This window comes from Eschrichtius robustus, chromosome 8 (assembly GCF_028021215.1).
Source record: "Eschrichtius robustus isolate mEscRob2 chromosome 8, mEscRob2.pri, whole genome shotgun sequence".
NCBI classification, from domain to species: domain Eukaryota; kingdom Metazoa; phylum Chordata; class Mammalia; order Artiodactyla; family Eschrichtiidae; genus Eschrichtius; species Eschrichtius robustus.
Window position 1 is genome coordinate 72,280,923 of NC_090831.1, and position 16,092 is coordinate 72,297,014.

Below are 16,092 nucleotides of genomic sequence, written 5' to 3' on the forward strand. Positions count from 1 at the left end.
ATTTTTTTGATGATGGCTATTCTGACCGGTGTGAGGTGATACCTCATTGTAGTTTTGATTTGCATTTCCCTAATAATTAGTGATGTTGAGCACCTTTTCATGTGCTTTTTTGGCCATTTTATCATTTAATTGCTCTTTATCCCATTTTGCAGATGAGGCAAAGGTGATCCAGAGAATTGAAATGCCCCAAATCACACAGTTGGTGACCACAGAGCTGGGGTTATAACACAAATGTTTGTTTTCTGGTCTGGGATGTTTTCCACTCTAGCTCACTTCTCTCAGTTACCCTCTTCAAACTAGTTTTAAGGAGTAGGTTTGCTTTTTTTTTTTTTTTTTTAATATATACTCCATTACTCCAGAATTACATAGAGAAAGAAAGCACAGAGTTGACGACCAAGGGCACTAACCACCTCCATCCCCCCAGTTCCTCCACTAACTAGGCCACTTACATTCTAAACTTTCAGGTTGGGCCACTCTCCATGGGAAGACCTAAGAGGGGCTAGATCAGATTGCTGGAACTGTTACCAAGTATCCCTACCCCCACCTTCACCAGAATATAAGGGGAGGAATGAAGACTCATAGACCAACAAGCTAAGGTAGCAGTTACAGCTAATTCAGGAGAGAAACATACCCCCATTAGGTAGAATATATGTCACTTTTTACTTCTTCCTCCATCCTGCACTACTACTATCAGAGGAGCTAAGGCCCGAAAAAGCCAAGAAGAGAAGAGGAGGGGGAGAAAGTATCTCAGAGCTGTACCCCATCCACAGAGCATTGGTTCTCAATGGGAGCAATAGTGCCCCCTAGGGGGCCTTTTGAAACTGTCATGTTGTTTATGGTTTTCACTGGTTTTGTAGGTACGGGTGAGGGATGTTAAGGATAGAACTACGTAGAATAGCTTAGTGTCTCACTAATGTCTTTCAGAGTTTCCATAGGTTTCTTGATAATTTATTTAGAACTAAAATGGCCTAGTGTAAAGTCAAAAGGCTACTTGTTTTCTGTTTGCTTTTACACATCATAGATTAACGTATTTTGAAGTAAGAAAACTTGACTAGGGCTTCCCTGCTGGTGCAGTGGTTAAGAATTCACCTGCCAATGCAGGGGACACGGGTTCGAGCCCTGATCCCGGAAGATCCCACATGCCGCGGAGCAACTAAGCCCATGTGCCACAACTACTGAGCTTGCGCTCTAAAGCCCGCGTGCCATAACTACTGAACGTGCGTGCCACAACTACTGAAGCCCACATGCCTAGAGCCCGTGCTCCACAACAAGAGAAGCCACCGCAGTGAGAAGCCCGCACACCACAACGAAGAATAGTCCCTGCTCGACGTAACTAAAGAAAGTCCATGCTCAGCAACGAAGACCCAATGCAGCCAAAAATAAATAAATAAATTTCTTTAAAAAAAAAAGAAAACTTGACTAATAAAATATTTAACTTATAAGGGCTATATTAGGGGAGACTATTAAAATTAATTTTTAAAAGTCCTTTGTTTTATACAGAGGGTCAATCACAGATTCTTTGAAATAGAAATGTTGTTATTAGCACTTTAAATATGTTGATTTATAAACATTCAGTTTGACGCATTTTTTTCAGAAACAAATCTACTCTGTTATGTACAATAAGCTTGTAATCATATGGGTATAAATTATGTCTCATACTGTTCTTTTTCATCCTGACGTTATACTTGGGACTATTAAAGAATAACAGCTAACATTTTATTCATTCATTCAACAAATATTTACCAAGTGCTATTATGTGCCAGACACTATTCTAGATGCTTGAGGGTAGAGCAGAGAAAAAAAAATCAGAAAACTTTGCCTGCAGGGAACTTACAGTCTAATGAAGGAGAGAGGCAATGAATAAGGTTAAAAAAATTAAATGAGGCAATATAGTGTGATAAGTCCTAAGGAGAAAAATAAAACAGAGAAGGAATAGGAAGTGTCAAGAGAAGTATTTCAATTATTGAGAGAGTGGCCAGGGCAGGCTTCTCCAAGACAATGTTATTTGAATGAAGACCTGAAGGAGTGAGCCATGCATGATTATTGATTATTGATTATTATTGATTATGAGAAGATTATTCCAGGGAACAGTAAGTACAAGGGGAAGAGTGAGCTAGTTTGAATATGAGGAGCCAAGTGAATATGGGGGAAGAATCGTTTATGGTATCAGTGATCACGTGGGTCTTTCAGGCCATTGTAAAGACTCTGGCTTCACTCTGAGTGACTTAGGGAACACTGGAGGGTTTTGAGTAATAGAATGATACTATCTGTCATATATTTTAGTAGCATTATTCTGGCAGCTATTTTGAGGCTAGACCATAGAGGGCAAGGGTAGAAGCAGAGAAGAGACAATTTCAGTAATTAAGGTGAGACATGATGGTGGCTAAAACCAGGGTAATAGCAGTGTAGGTGGGGACAGGTGGTGAGATTCTAAATATATTTTGAAAGTAGAGGTAAAAGGATATGCTGAGAGATCAGATGTAGGAAAAAAAAAAAAAAGAAAGAAAGAAAAAGTCAAGATAACATCAGTGATTTGGGTCTGAACAAATGAAGAAGGAATTTGCTCTTTCCTGAGATGAGGAAGACTTGAGAAGGGGAATCCCATGTTTAAGATGCTTGTTAACACATTCATTTGAATGGGCAGTCTGGAGTTCAGAGGAAAGGCCAGAGCTTAGGAGAGAGCCATGGGAATGGATGGGAATACCCAGGATGAACAGGAAAGAGAAGAGAACAAAGGATTAAACACTAACCCTCTAAAGTGAGGGAGATGAGACAAAATTAATAAAGGAAAGAGAGTTTGTTGTGATGAGGATTAGTTAACAACTTTTGAGCATTTACCACGTGCCAGACACTGTGCTGAACACACATATGCAATACCTCTATCCCTTTATATCTGTATGTGTCTACTCTTCTTCCTTCTGTCTTCGTACGGGGACCAATAAAATGATAGCAGCTGACAAGTGTTTATTTATTCAGCAAATATTTATTGAGTAACTACCAGGGACCAGGCACTCTTGATTGCTAGGGGCTGAAGCAGCACACGAAATCAACTTTCTTATCTCTTACTGTGTTTATACTACATCACGCTATAAATCATTCTTTTCAGTTGAGGATTCTTTTCTTATCACATAAAAGGTAGTTTGTATTTTGGGTTTTTTCTTCCATCTAATCAAGTTGATCACACATTTTATCATATCTGGCTTTTCAAAGCCAGTTGCTGGGAGAATGGATACATGTATATGTATGGCTGAGTCCCTTTGCTATACACCTGAAACTATCACAACACTGTTAATCGGCTATACTCCAACATAAAATAAAGAGATTAAAAAAAAAAAAGCCGGTTGCTTTTGTATCTGTTGCTATTTTTGTTACATGAATACCAATCTCTCTCAACCTATAGCCTATACTTAAGGCACGCACGTGTGACTCACAGACTTTCAAATATATTGTGACAACTCGCTTCCTTCCCCAGGGCAACTCTATTTCTCTGTTTCTGCCGAGCCAGATGGGTTTTCAAGATATTTGGAAGGAAGTGTGATTGTGGCAATAATAAGTAATTTGTTTGTTCCACAGACGTTTATGAGATCCTACTTTCCAGGTCTTGTTCTTAGCATCGGGATACAATGGTGAGTACGACAGGTAAGTTACCTGTTCTCATAGAGCTTATATAATAGTGAGAGGGTTAGACAAGTCAAAGTAAAATAATAAACATAGTGATTTCAAATGATAAAGCTATCAGGATAGTTTGTGATACCATGAAGTCATAAGGAGTGACTGAGATATGGGGCAACATCATATAGGCTGATTAGAGGTAGTGCCAGTGGGACCAACACCCAAATGCCAAGAAGGAGTCAGGGAAGTAAAGATCAGGAGATGAGCGTTTGGTGCAGGGATAAGGGCTAAGCAGAGGGAACAGCTCATGCAAAGGCCCCGAGGTGGGAACAAGCTTGTAGGAGGAGAATAAAACACACAGTGTAACTTGAGTCTAGTAAGATCAAGAAAGAGTGATGGGATGAGGTCAGTAAAGGGAGACAGTGGTCAGATCCCATAGTCACTCAGAGTTAGTGACTTCCATGGTGAGAAATAAAATGAGGAGCTAAATGGGGGGCTTCATTTTTATTTTGAAGGAGTCAGGTGTTGTGACACAGTCTAATGTGTTAAAAATACTCTGCTCTGTGGGCTTTAATGGAGAACAGAAGTGGAAACTGGGAGTTTCCACTAACCTAACATAATGATCCCATAAGAACAGACAGATTTGAACTAAACTGGTGACTGCAGATATAAAGAGATATGGGCAAATTAAAAACGTGATTTGGAGGTAGAATCGACAGGACCATTGATAGACTGGGCAATGAACGGATGGGAGGTGTTAAGAATGATTCCAGGGTTTTTAGCTTGAGAATCCAAGTGCGTCATTTACAGAAATGAGCAAGACTGGGGGTTATCACCAACACTCCAGTTTAGGACACATAGCGTTTGAGATGCCTGTTAGACATCCAAGTGGATATGTTAAGTAGATAAAAGTGTTTGGAATCCGGCGGTGAGATCGAGACTATCCATAAATATATGTATATGTGTATGTAAAGTTTATGTGTATATGTACTTGAAATCACGTAAGGAGAGAGTAGAGTTAGAGCCTTGAGTCAGCCCAACCTTTAATTGGCAGGCAGAGGAGGATAGATTGATTGAAAAGCAGTCAACTAAGTAGGGAAAAACCAAAAGAATGTGGTATGGTAAAGACTAAAAAAAAGGCATTTCAAGAATGACGAAGGATTTGAAATTGTTAAATACTGCTGAGAGGTTAGACACAATGCAGATGGGAAAATGTGGTCTTTGGTGACCTTAGGGCCAGCTGCTTTGTCATATGTATTGAGAGGTCCAGTAAGATGTGGCAACATGATGAGTTACTCTTGACAAGAGCACTTCCTGTTCTTCCTCTTCCCAGTATGAAAGTTTACTGAGTGGAATGTGGGAAAAAAGGGAGATGAGGAAGTGGAGGCAGAGAGTGAAGATAACATTTTTGATAAGTTTTGCTGGGAAAGGGAGCAGTGAAGTGGGGTCCTAACAGGAAAGGGATGTAGAACCAAATAAGAATTTTAAGTTTGGGATGAAAAAGAATCAGAGATAGAGCGCTCCAGATGGAAACGTAAAACCTGGGTGTATGTGCTGAATGTCGCAGAGGAGTGAGTGAAGTCCTTGAGAAGGCAAGAGAGGAAAGGACCCAGAGCAGTAGCCAAGGGGTTGGTCTCTGACTGGACCAGGGCACGCCCTCCAATGTAAGAAAAAGCAAGACAGAGAATACAGGACATTCAGTTGACCAGGAGGAACAACTGACCCTTCTCTGGCTGGTTCAGTATATCCAGTCCAGACTAGTGTACTCAATTCTCTTCTAATACAGACATTTCAGTTCAACTCAGTTTTTCCCTCAGCTAATAGACAGTCAATAAGAGAAAAAAAAATAGTGGTAGTGCTAGCAGATGTATGCCCATTTCAAACTGCAACTAATGTTTTCTCCTGCCCCCAAATGGCAGGTTGTCCCTCCTGTGTGATTTAAGATACACAGCTTTTCTACATAAAGCTAGAACAAATGAACATTTGGAGGGCTTATGACACTTTAGTAAGTAATGTATAACCAACATGAGATTTGGGTTAGAGTATAAAAATAACAAGGCATTTTCATGAAAGGGTATCTTTATACTTGAAAGGTCAAGATCCATTACTTACTGCTAAATATAACCCTGATAATAAGGTCTTTAGGGATTAACTCTCTCAATCCTCTAATCTGATTACCAACTCTGGCAGATGTTTCTCTTAGAGCATTAGAGCAATGTATTTAAATTGTAGCTATCTGCTAGTTCTCAATTACAAACTTCATGCTTGAAGAAAAAGGAAATCTGAGATAGAGCTGTCCAGGTACTGAACGAGGGTCACGAGCACATGCTCTATATAATGAGCCTGACTTTGGTCCCCACTAATGTGGAAGAAAAGGATGTGTGCACAGTGAGACCAGGGGACCAGAATTCAGACTGCTAGTTGTATGGTTTTGACCAAGTCATGTATCTATCTAAAGCTTCAGCTTCCTCATTTGCAGAGTGGGGAGAATAAAGTACCTGTCTCAAGTGGTTATCATGGGGGGTTTAATGAGCTAATGAATGCAGGGTACAATGCAAACTCTCAATAATAAACATTTTATCCAGTATTGTAGTTATTGCTATTGAGGTTTCCAAGAGTTAGGGGAAATTTTCCCCTTCTTCCCCCATTCTTAATGTGTCACTCTCTAGTGGATTGGTTACCCCAGCTAGAATTCTGGGTAGGTGGTGAAGCTGCATTATGCCAGAAAGGTCTTGGATAAAATAGTCCAAAATTTGTTCCAACCTTCTGCGTGCCCTACATAGTTAAATGTGCAGCACCTGAGTGAGAAAAAAGACGGTCTGCATCCTAAGTAGGCACGACATTTGAGGGAACATACATCTAGGAAGAAGAGAAAGGGGGTTTCTGAGATTCTGCCCTTCTGCAGAAGGCAATGCTTTGCCATAACCACAGCTACTAAAAGAACCAACCAAAGCAACTAGCTGATGAAGAAAAGTGTCTGTGTCCCACAGGCACTGAAGATGTAATGTGAGATATGTTTGTGTGGACTGGTTTTTATTTCTAATTGAACTCTTGCTTAAATTTTATTTATTTCCTCCTCCATAGTCCCATAGAACCTGGTACATATTTTTAATATTATAATAAGAACACTATATTGCGACTGGGTCATAGAGTGTTCATCTGTCTACCCTATTTTGCCGTGACATCCCTAATGTGTTTATTCATCTTGGTATCCCTAAAGTGCACAAAGGCACAAAGTTGGGCACATTTTAAATGTTTAATCTGCTTATTTTTAAAATAGGTGAATGAGAGAATGACCACGGTAAGAGACACATTATACACTCCATTATCTTGTTCTGCCTAGGGAGAAGGAGAATAATAAAATTAGGCATGGGGAATGTCTCATCTTTTAAGTGACTCCACTTTATTATAACACTGACAAATGTACTCTGTGTCCGACAGAGGGTGCATTAGAGCAAACATTTCCTACAAGGCCCAACCCGCTGGAAAAATGTCTAGTTGGTGAAGGAGCTGTCTAAACTTTAACAAAACTCTCATGACCCCTAATCTCTCAGAAGAGATTAACTGCCTTTCTTAGCAGATGTGCAAACTCCTTGTTAGTGCCAGCTGGACTCATTTCCGATTTTATTTTGACAGGGCTAAACTAACGGGCAGCAAGAACTTTGTTTATCAAGAAGTTACCAATGTAACTCCTTAAGTGACTATGTTATGTTATACGCATCCCCAAATCACTGGGCTAAATTAATTCTCCTCACTCACTCATGAGTTAGACATGCCACCTCTCCCTAAGGTGTCTGACAGAGAGGAAGACCATCTACCTCAATCTTTTCTTTAAATTCACGGTCACCTTTCAAGACTGTGGGGCTCTCAGAGGATAGAACAGCATGCTCAAGGCTTGGGAATTCTAGGAGCTACTGTGTTCCAAGTCAACTTCACATCCACTTGTTATGGGTCCAACGCGGGGGAGGGTGTGGAAAAGAACAGAGGTAAGGATCTGGCACCTCAAAGCTGCTCCTGAACTCACGGGAGCCTTTGTGTGTTTTAATTCTGGAGTTTAGTGTTCTGCTCTAAGGTCTTGATACAGTAGAAAGAGCCTAGGTCTGGGTATGTCAGAAAGAATACAAGGCTGAGTGAGTATCAAGAATGTGGGTTCTAGCCTCAGCTCTGCCAACAAACTAAGGTAATTAAACATGACCAGCCATTTTATCTTTCTAGGTCTCAATTTGTAAATGTAAAATAAAAATACTGGAACAGATGGTATTGATAGTTCTCTTCAGCATTCAAATTATAAGAACTGCATGCCTTATTTTACAGAGATCTAAACTATTTTGAGCCTCTGTCTTTAGCCGCAGCCACTAGAGCTGTCACTTGGTCTGGCAATGACAAATCAATCTGGGTGACTGTTCTTCCCAGTTCCCTCCAGCCTTGTACCTCCTGTTGACTTTGGATTAAGGAATTCTTTTCCTCAGCTGTGGTAACCTTTTGGCCTAGACACTGGTTTAAGGAAATAGAAGTACTATGACATCCCTATGGGGAGGCTGATCGTGGTGGTCACATGGCTCCTTCCACATAGTCCTAAGGATAAATCCAGTAATTTAAAGTAGTCCCAGGAATTTTAAATTCCTCTTATACTGGAAAATATCTTTTTCATGAATATAAAAATACTCAAGTGTTTTGCAGTTGAGGAGTAATTTCCTTCCTGATCATCTGGCTTGACAATCTCAAACTTCTAACTCCCCCCACTTGTTCACTTCTCCTTCCCTGTCCCTGCTCAGCGGTCACAGAGGTGTTAGAGACGCACCCGATTTGGCATAGAACAAGGGAGGAAGCTAACATTTCTAGAGAATCTCTGAATACAGATTTCAACCTGTGTCTATAGACTCCGTACCACAGAGGGGTGAAAAGCCTGGTTTTGAACCCCTCCCCCTCCATCTGTTACACAGCAGGCCTGAGTGGACTGAGTATTCTGCTGGGGCTGAGAGAACCCTGAAGCTCATTTCCCCAGAAGAGACTATCACAAAGGGGTATCTGATTGTGTGACACCTTCCTACGTGGAGAGGTGACCTCTGAGCGCAGCCAAAGAGGAGAGCTGATGGGAGCAAAGCCACAGGCTGTAGTCCCGCAAGGCCAGTTCATGTTGCTGTGCTTCTCAGTTGTGGCTAATGCTCCATCTTAAAATGCTCTGCCAAGGCTTTGAGTGGGAACTGAGACATGGGATGATTCCGATGGAGTCTGTGCCTGTATGTGAGGAGCACATCTCTCAGAGTTCCTAGGCGCTTTCCCTTTAATCCTTATAGCACACTTGTAAGGGACGGTTATTATATCCATTTCACAGATAAGAAAACTGAGGCTCTGAGAGTTTATGTAACTTGTCCAAAGGAACAAGGAATAAAATCCAGGTTTCCTCAGACTCCCAAGTCTGCTTTCCCATTGCACCATGCAATTTCCCAAAATAATCTGCCCTAATTCCAAAGATTTCTCTTTCTACATGAAGCCAAAGATGATTAAAAACAAACTGCCAGCAGCTGAGAACAAAGAACAGAAGTGACAATAGTTAATGCTAAATGGTAAGTCTGACTCAGTCTCCGTCCTTGAATTTGTTTTAGTCCGTTTCGGAGATATATTTAATCATATTCAGAAGAATGGAAATAGGTTAAGTTTGACGTTGAATTAGCTTTTCTTCCGAACATGATCCTGTATAAAACGTCTGGTAAAATTTTCCTCCCCTAATAATATTTGGGAGGTATTGTGAAGGTCTAATCTGATTCTCATATGAGTGTGTTTTTCCAAAACCAGCTGGCTGCCCCAGGGTTTGGCATGCTGGAGTCAGCTCACACTGGCTCTGGTGAACTGATTGTATCCATCTATTTCCAACTCTGGCAGCCTGAAATCAAGCCAAAGTGAGAGCATTTACTCCATGGAAATCAGTAAAATATACAAACCACCACCCCACCCCCTGCCCTTTTTCTTTCCTCCTGGTGAGCTTGTTGTTAAACATGTATCCTTACATCTCTGTCATTCTTAATCATAGATATCTAGTAATCTGACAGAATAAATGACACAGAGTATTTCCAGACCAGGTTAGTTTTCCAAGGAATATGGTTCTCTGTCAGGGCATCAGGATAACTGAAAACTGGCCCAAGGGGTTATAGTGTGAAAACATTCCAGACTCTTAACTCACTGAGCATAGAGATTCTCAGAAACTTGAAAGAGAACTCCTGTAAACTCCCTCCAGTATCTTTAGGAGAAGCCAAGGATAATTATTCCCTTAAGAATATTAAATAAAGCAAGAGGAAAAGGGGGAGGAAGGGAAGACACATTCATCAAGAGAACCCATTAAAATGTTCTCCAAAAATATCCTTGATATTTCATGTAAAATCCCAGTGTAGATAATTTGTTTTGTATAAATAAAAAGTTAGGCTCAGGCTAATATATCAAAGGAACAATGAACTATAATAGATGCACTGACACTAAGAAATGTAAGGGAAGGGGCTGATCTGGCCAAAGCTTCAGGATCCCCCCCTAAGGCCACCTCTCTTTGGACTTTCATGTTCCAGCTCCAAAAACATAGTTAAAACTCGAATACATGGCTGATGGGGGTGTAAAATGGTATAATCATTCTGGAAAACTGTTTAGCAGTTTCTAATATTTTAAAATATTTTACTCGAGAGTAATGAAAGTTGTTTGCACACACAAAGCAGCTTTATTCATAGTTGCCCCAAACTAGAAATAACACAAATGTCCAATAATAGGACCTTTGTTGTATACTCATACATTGGAAGACTGCTCAACACTTAGAAGGAACAAACTCTACAATAGCATGTGTGTCTTAAAAACAGTACTGGAGTAGAAGTACAAAACAGTACATATCTTACGATTCCATTTGCATGAGATTTACAACAGGTGAAACCAATCTGTGATGCTCAGAATGGTTGCCCCTGGCCTGGGGATGGAAGGATTGACTGGGAAAGGGTATGAGAATGTTCTGGGGTGATGGAAATGTTTAATTCTTGATTGGAGTGGTGATTACAAGGGTATATATAGTTGTCAAAATTGATCCAACTGTAATATTATGAGCCTTTTATGAAATGTAAATTAGAGCTCGATTGAAATATGAATATGTGTGTATATCTATATATAAATGTAAAGAAATACATATACTTAAATTTCTATTAAAGGGTCTAATGCAATGAGCCCAGCTCCCCTTGGCCCTGTGAATTTCACACTTTCTGCCCTTCAAAGACGTGGACTTTGTGCTTTCAAAGTGTGGATTCAAGCTTCAGCGTGATGCTGCAAGTTGGAACCTTGTGCAATCACACCCAGGTCATTTCCCTCTAGCCTGTGGACTTCCCATCTCTGACACAATGCCCCATCTGGTCATCCCTGCTCGGCCACTGGAGAAAGTTTGGGAGGCAGGTTCAACTTGGTGGGGAATTCCTCTTCTCCCCACCCTCCCCCCCCCACATCCCCGCACACACTTTCCAGCGCCCGGGGGCGGCAGGGTCAGAGCTCTCAGGGCATGAATCAGTCTCCCCTCCAGGCTCCGCAAAGGCGCACTCCGCCCTGTCCCGGGTCAGAAGGACGCTCACCCTACATAAAGCAGCGGCACCCACCACGCTGGAACTCAGACTGCCTCGAGGTTGGACGCTGTGCACCTTCCTCCCGCTGGCACATTCTGGGGACGCCTCACCCCACGGGCAGCTTGAATCCGGACACCATGTACTCTGTTCGCCCCCTCCGGCTGGTGGTCCTGCCGCTGCTCCTGGTGGGGACTGCGCTGGGAGATGCTCCTCAAGCGCCGCCAGGTATCTCCCTGCCCAGGGGACCCCCCTATCGCCCCGGCCAGGCGGACCCCTGCACTCGCTCTCTGTGCCCCGCTTTCCCCGATCCCTGCCGTGCACCATGCAACGGGGCACTTGCGCCCAAGTTTGCACTTTCTTTCTCTGCAGATGCCCTTCTGCTGTGCTGGGAAGCTGCCGGAACAGAACTCCCCGGGAAGCCTCTCCCTCCGCGGAGATGTGGCTGACCTCCTTCTCTCTCTCTCTCTCTCTCTCTGGCTCTCCTTCTGCCCCTCCTGTAGGAAATAACGCGGAGATCTGCCTCCTGCCCCCGGACGAAGGGCCCTGCCGGGCTCGGATCCCCAGTTACTACTATGACAGGTATACCCAGAGCTGCCGCGAGTTCATGTATGGGGGCTGCGAGGGCAATGCCAACAATTTCGAAACTTGGGAGGCCTGCGATGAAGCTTGCTGGAGGATACCGAGTAAGTGCTCGCACGCACACTCAGAACTCTTGCGCTGCTCCTTGCACTGAAGGGCCAGTAGTAACTTAGCTTATTTTCCAGACCCCATCTAATACAGTGTTTTAGCCTGACTTTTCTCAAATATTAAGTAAGGCTTTTAATGCTTTTCAGTTTACCACAAGTGATCACAAAGTTTACAACGCCTAAGACATCTCCTCTCTCCTAACTGGCATTTATCATAATACACTGCGTGTGCAGACTCAGGAAAAGATTTCACCAGTAAGACGTAACACTGCAAGAGTATACCGTATTAGGTGCAACATAAGGGCTTGTCTATATTTATCATGGTTCTAAACCTATGGTTTTTATGCCTCCTTGAGAATAGCATTTTCTCATGTCCACTATCAATCTGAAATACTTTTAGTGGATTTTGTTATTAAAGTGTGATTTAGCTAATTATAACCTTACTTTTGTCCCCGACACCCCATCAGGTCTTAGATTAGTATAGAGATATAGTGGAGATTCACGATGCTGTTTTCGATTTTATTTTAATTATGTTTATTATCTCTGTTAAGGCCTGTAACAGAACATGGGACTCTGCTATTCAAGGAATTGAGCCAGGGAAAAATGTGTATTCCTATGAATAAGTTTGATTAACTTCGTATGTAGAAACAATCAGAATACTCTGAGAGAACAGTCTTTCCACTGAAGTTGAAAAATTCATCATAGCCAAGTCAGGTCTGGAGACACTGTTAAAAAAAAAAAAAAAATGCCGAATACAGTTGCCTCTCAGTGTCTGTGGGGATTGGTTCCAGGACCCCACCCCCCAATACCAAAATCCACAGTATTTGTATATAACCTATGCACATCCTCCCTTATACTTTAAATCATCTCTAGATTACTTACAATGCCTAATACAACATAAATGCTAGGCATATAGTTGCCACCATAGGACAAATTTAAGTTTTGCTTTTTTTTTTTGAACTTTATGGAATTTTTTTTCCTGAATATTTTCTGTCTGGGGTTGGTTGAATCTGTGGATTCTGGACCCAGGGATACAAGGTCTCACTGTAACTGGACTAGTGGGCAGTCTTTTGGGGGTTTACTAGCCCAGCACTAAATATGATGCCTTCCCCCACTCCATCCCCGGCCACCACCAGTTGTTTCTGAAAATACAGTATAGTTTTGAAAGTAATACTAAGAAGGTTAATTTTTTACTAACATTGTTTTATGCTCTCCTTGTCCTAGAAGTTCCCAAGATTTGCCGGTTGGAAGTCAGTAAGAGGCAGTGTGGGGAGCTCAGAGAAGTGTATTTCTTCAATCTAAGTTCCATGGCATGTGAAAAATTCATATCTGGCGGGTGTCACAGCAGTGAGAACCGGTTCCCAGATGAAGCTACTTGTATGGGCTTCTGTGCGCCAAAGAAAGGTAAATATTCTTTTTACGGTGTTTCTATTTCATTTCTTTATTAAGGCTTTAGGGTGAAAAAGTTAATAATGTGATGTGGAATGAACATGCTTTGCATTCTGGTGATTTCACATATAATATGATATCAATCTTCACACTATTGCCCTGTGAGGGAGTATTATTATCCCCTGTTCTACATATTAGTGTGCGAGCTAGAAGTTAACAACTTGCCAGGTTCTCAGGGCTGGAAAGTGACAAAGCTATGATTCAAGTTTTGCTTCCTCTTCTGCATTGTTTCTTTAGAACTATTTCTCATCTACTTAATTTACATGTAAAAAATTACAATCTTCACTAATGAATGACATGACCTCAGGTTTGTATAAAATCAGTTGTATATATGAGATAGTGCGATAGAAAGACTTCAGATGGTGAAACCTGAAAATTTCTAAAGTTTTTGGTTAGATTTCTGTGTTCTTTAGTAGTTACAAATTGTAGCACAAATTTATCTCTATCCCTCTTTTCTCTCTTCCCCACTTCTTACCTACATTCCCCCCCACGCAATCCCTAAAATCATGGGTTACTTGGGTAGTATGTAATGTTTGTATAGGCATTTTCCGTAGGCACAGGAGATACAAGTACACAGAGATAAATAAGTTCAACAAACAAGGGAAACTTGCTTTGGCAGAGACTTTGATAAAGCTCTGTAGCTATACAGTGTTGAATATGCAAAATCTTGAATTAATGAGGAGATGGTTGTTGCTGGCGTTCTTTTAAATTGTTTATGTAAATGTAAGTGTTCCAGTGGCTACCTGGGAACTAGATACATGTATTCTTGATTAATAATGGAAGGAGAGCTGATAAAAACATTTAAAATAAAACTACCAACACACGAGAGTTTACCAAAGCATGTCACATATTTCCCCGTGAAATGTAGCCCATTTTTACCTGGCCATATCTGTTTTTTGGGTTTAATTTCTTTACACATTCAAACGATACAAGGATATAGCTTGATATTCTGTCCACTTTATAAAAATTTAGAATTAACAAAATATGGCATGTAAGCTGTTTTGAAATTCAAGGCACACTTTTTAAATGGCGTAGTATGATATTCTGGATTCAGAACGAAGCTTCTATGGGATTAGATTTTCTTCAGTTACTTCAGTAATCAGCACAGTTTAGTAAATCTGGTATTATTGCACTTTTAATTTTATTTTCTTTTTCATTAAGGTCCATCATTTTGCTATAGTCCAAAAGATGAGGGACTATGCTCTGCTAATGCAACTCGCTATTATTTTAATCCAAGACACAAAGCCTGTGAGGCCTTCACCTATACTGGCTGTGGAGGGAATCACAATAACTTTGTTAACGTGAAGGACTGCAAACGCATTTGTGTAAAAGGTAGTGGATTTTTTTTCTTATTCAATTTTTAAACTAACTTTATAAATAACTCATAAGCAAAATTATATTTTGATGTATCCATTTTACTAATAGCATATTGCCATTTCTAGACTACTTCTACATAGATTGCACTTTAGTACTGGTCAGTTTTGTCAAAATGCTTATACTGGCTAGGTAGAGTGTTATTGACTAAGTGGATAGTGAGTAAAACTGACTTTATAATCATTAAAATTAAGATGAGGTGAGTTTGTAAGCATGTCGGAAGTGGTGATTTATAGCGAGCCTACAGACTGGGGAATATGATGTTTATTTTTATTTTGTTGACCTTAGCCTTGAAAAAGAAAAAGAACAAGAAGATGCCAAGGCTTCTCTTTGCAAGTAGAAGACTGAAAATTAAGAAGAAGCAATTTTAACCCTTTTTTTTTCCATATGTCATCTTGTGAATGCCTTTATGGTTATATCTGAAGGATAATATGGTAACACAAGTAAGCGAATCATTAGTGATTTATTCACCAGTTCTTATATGTTACATTTTTAAATTTGTGTATTTTTTATACATAACTAGCTGCTATTCAAATGTGAATCTATTACTTTAAATTTAATGTTCAACTATTTTTTTTATGAGGTTAAATTCTTGCTGTGCGTAAGATATAAAAGCAAATATGACTCACCCAGTTCTTGGGGTTGCTCTCCCTGATTTCAGAAGATGATAGTAACTGAAAAATATAAGACAATATAATCATATTCTTTTAACACACAGGATTATAAAAAGGACCAGCAAATATATTTAATTTTGCACTTAAAAGTTAGATTATATTTTGGGCCCAAGGAGACAAACTTGCAGACTTACCGACACTTCAAAAAATGTTACAAATGCTATTATGTAGAGACTGCTAACTTACTTCTATTTCTACGGTGTCATTTAAAATAAAATAAAATAAAGTAACTTTTTTGACTAAATTAAAAAGCTAGTAAAGTAATTACAACCAGAAATGTTCTCCTCGGGTCGGGGTGGGGGGATTCTCTGTCTCTCTCTCTCTTCATCTATCCATCCATCCCCACTCAGCCTAAGTTGTTAAAATTTTTGTACTGTTCAAGGCGCTTATTTATACTATACCAGAGACAATGCAAAAATTTAATAATTTAAATTCCACTAATAAAATATTCCTGATAAATATGATCATCCCATTTTAAACAGTTTTTTTCTTTCTCTGTAACAACAAGATTTTTAAAAATTCCTACATTTTCTTGGCAAGATTAATGTTTAAAAGTATGCCCCTGATATGTCCGAATTATAAGTACATTTGTCCTTTTCTTGAGCAATCCCTCCTTTAAAAATCTATCCCAAAGGTATTGTGACAAAAAAAAACCCCCAAAATGCTATATGCTGTAGTTGATATATTATTTGGAATAACTGAAAACTGGAAACAAAC

At 40.2% G+C, this 16,092-nt stretch overlaps 1 protein-coding gene across 1 annotated transcript; it reads left to right on the forward strand.

Moving 5' to 3' along the window:
- Positions 1-11,090: 11,090 nt before the first annotated feature.
- On the forward strand, positions 11,091-15,839 carry TFPI2 (tissue factor pathway inhibitor 2). Its single transcript, XM_068550645.1, has 5 exons — positions 11,091-11,417; positions 11,693-11,875; positions 13,103-13,282; positions 14,489-14,659; positions 14,990-15,839. The coding sequence occupies exons 1-5, from the start codon at positions 11,132-11,134 to the stop codon at positions 15,070-15,072; spliced, it is 903 nt and encodes a 300-aa protein (XP_068406746.1). The 5' UTR covers positions 11,091-11,131; the 3' UTR covers positions 15,073-15,839.
- Positions 15,840-16,092: the final 253 nt, after the last annotated feature.

What these genes read in the sequence shown, in the direction of transcription:
- TFPI2 (XM_068550645.1), top strand. Translation starts at nt 11,132, where the DNA reads ATGAATCAGTCTCCCCTCCAGGCTCCGCAAAGGCGCACTCCGCCCTGT. An exon ending in CTTCTGTGCGCCAAAGAAAG is followed by an intron (nt 13,283 to 14,488) that starts GTAAATATTCTT and finishes TTTTTCATTAAG; the next exon opens with GTCCATCATTTTGCTATAGT. An exon ending in CAAACGCATTTGTGTAAAAG is followed by an intron (nt 14,660 to 14,989) that starts GTAGTGGATTTT and finishes TGTTGACCTTAG; the next exon opens with CCTTGAAAAAGAAAAAGAAC.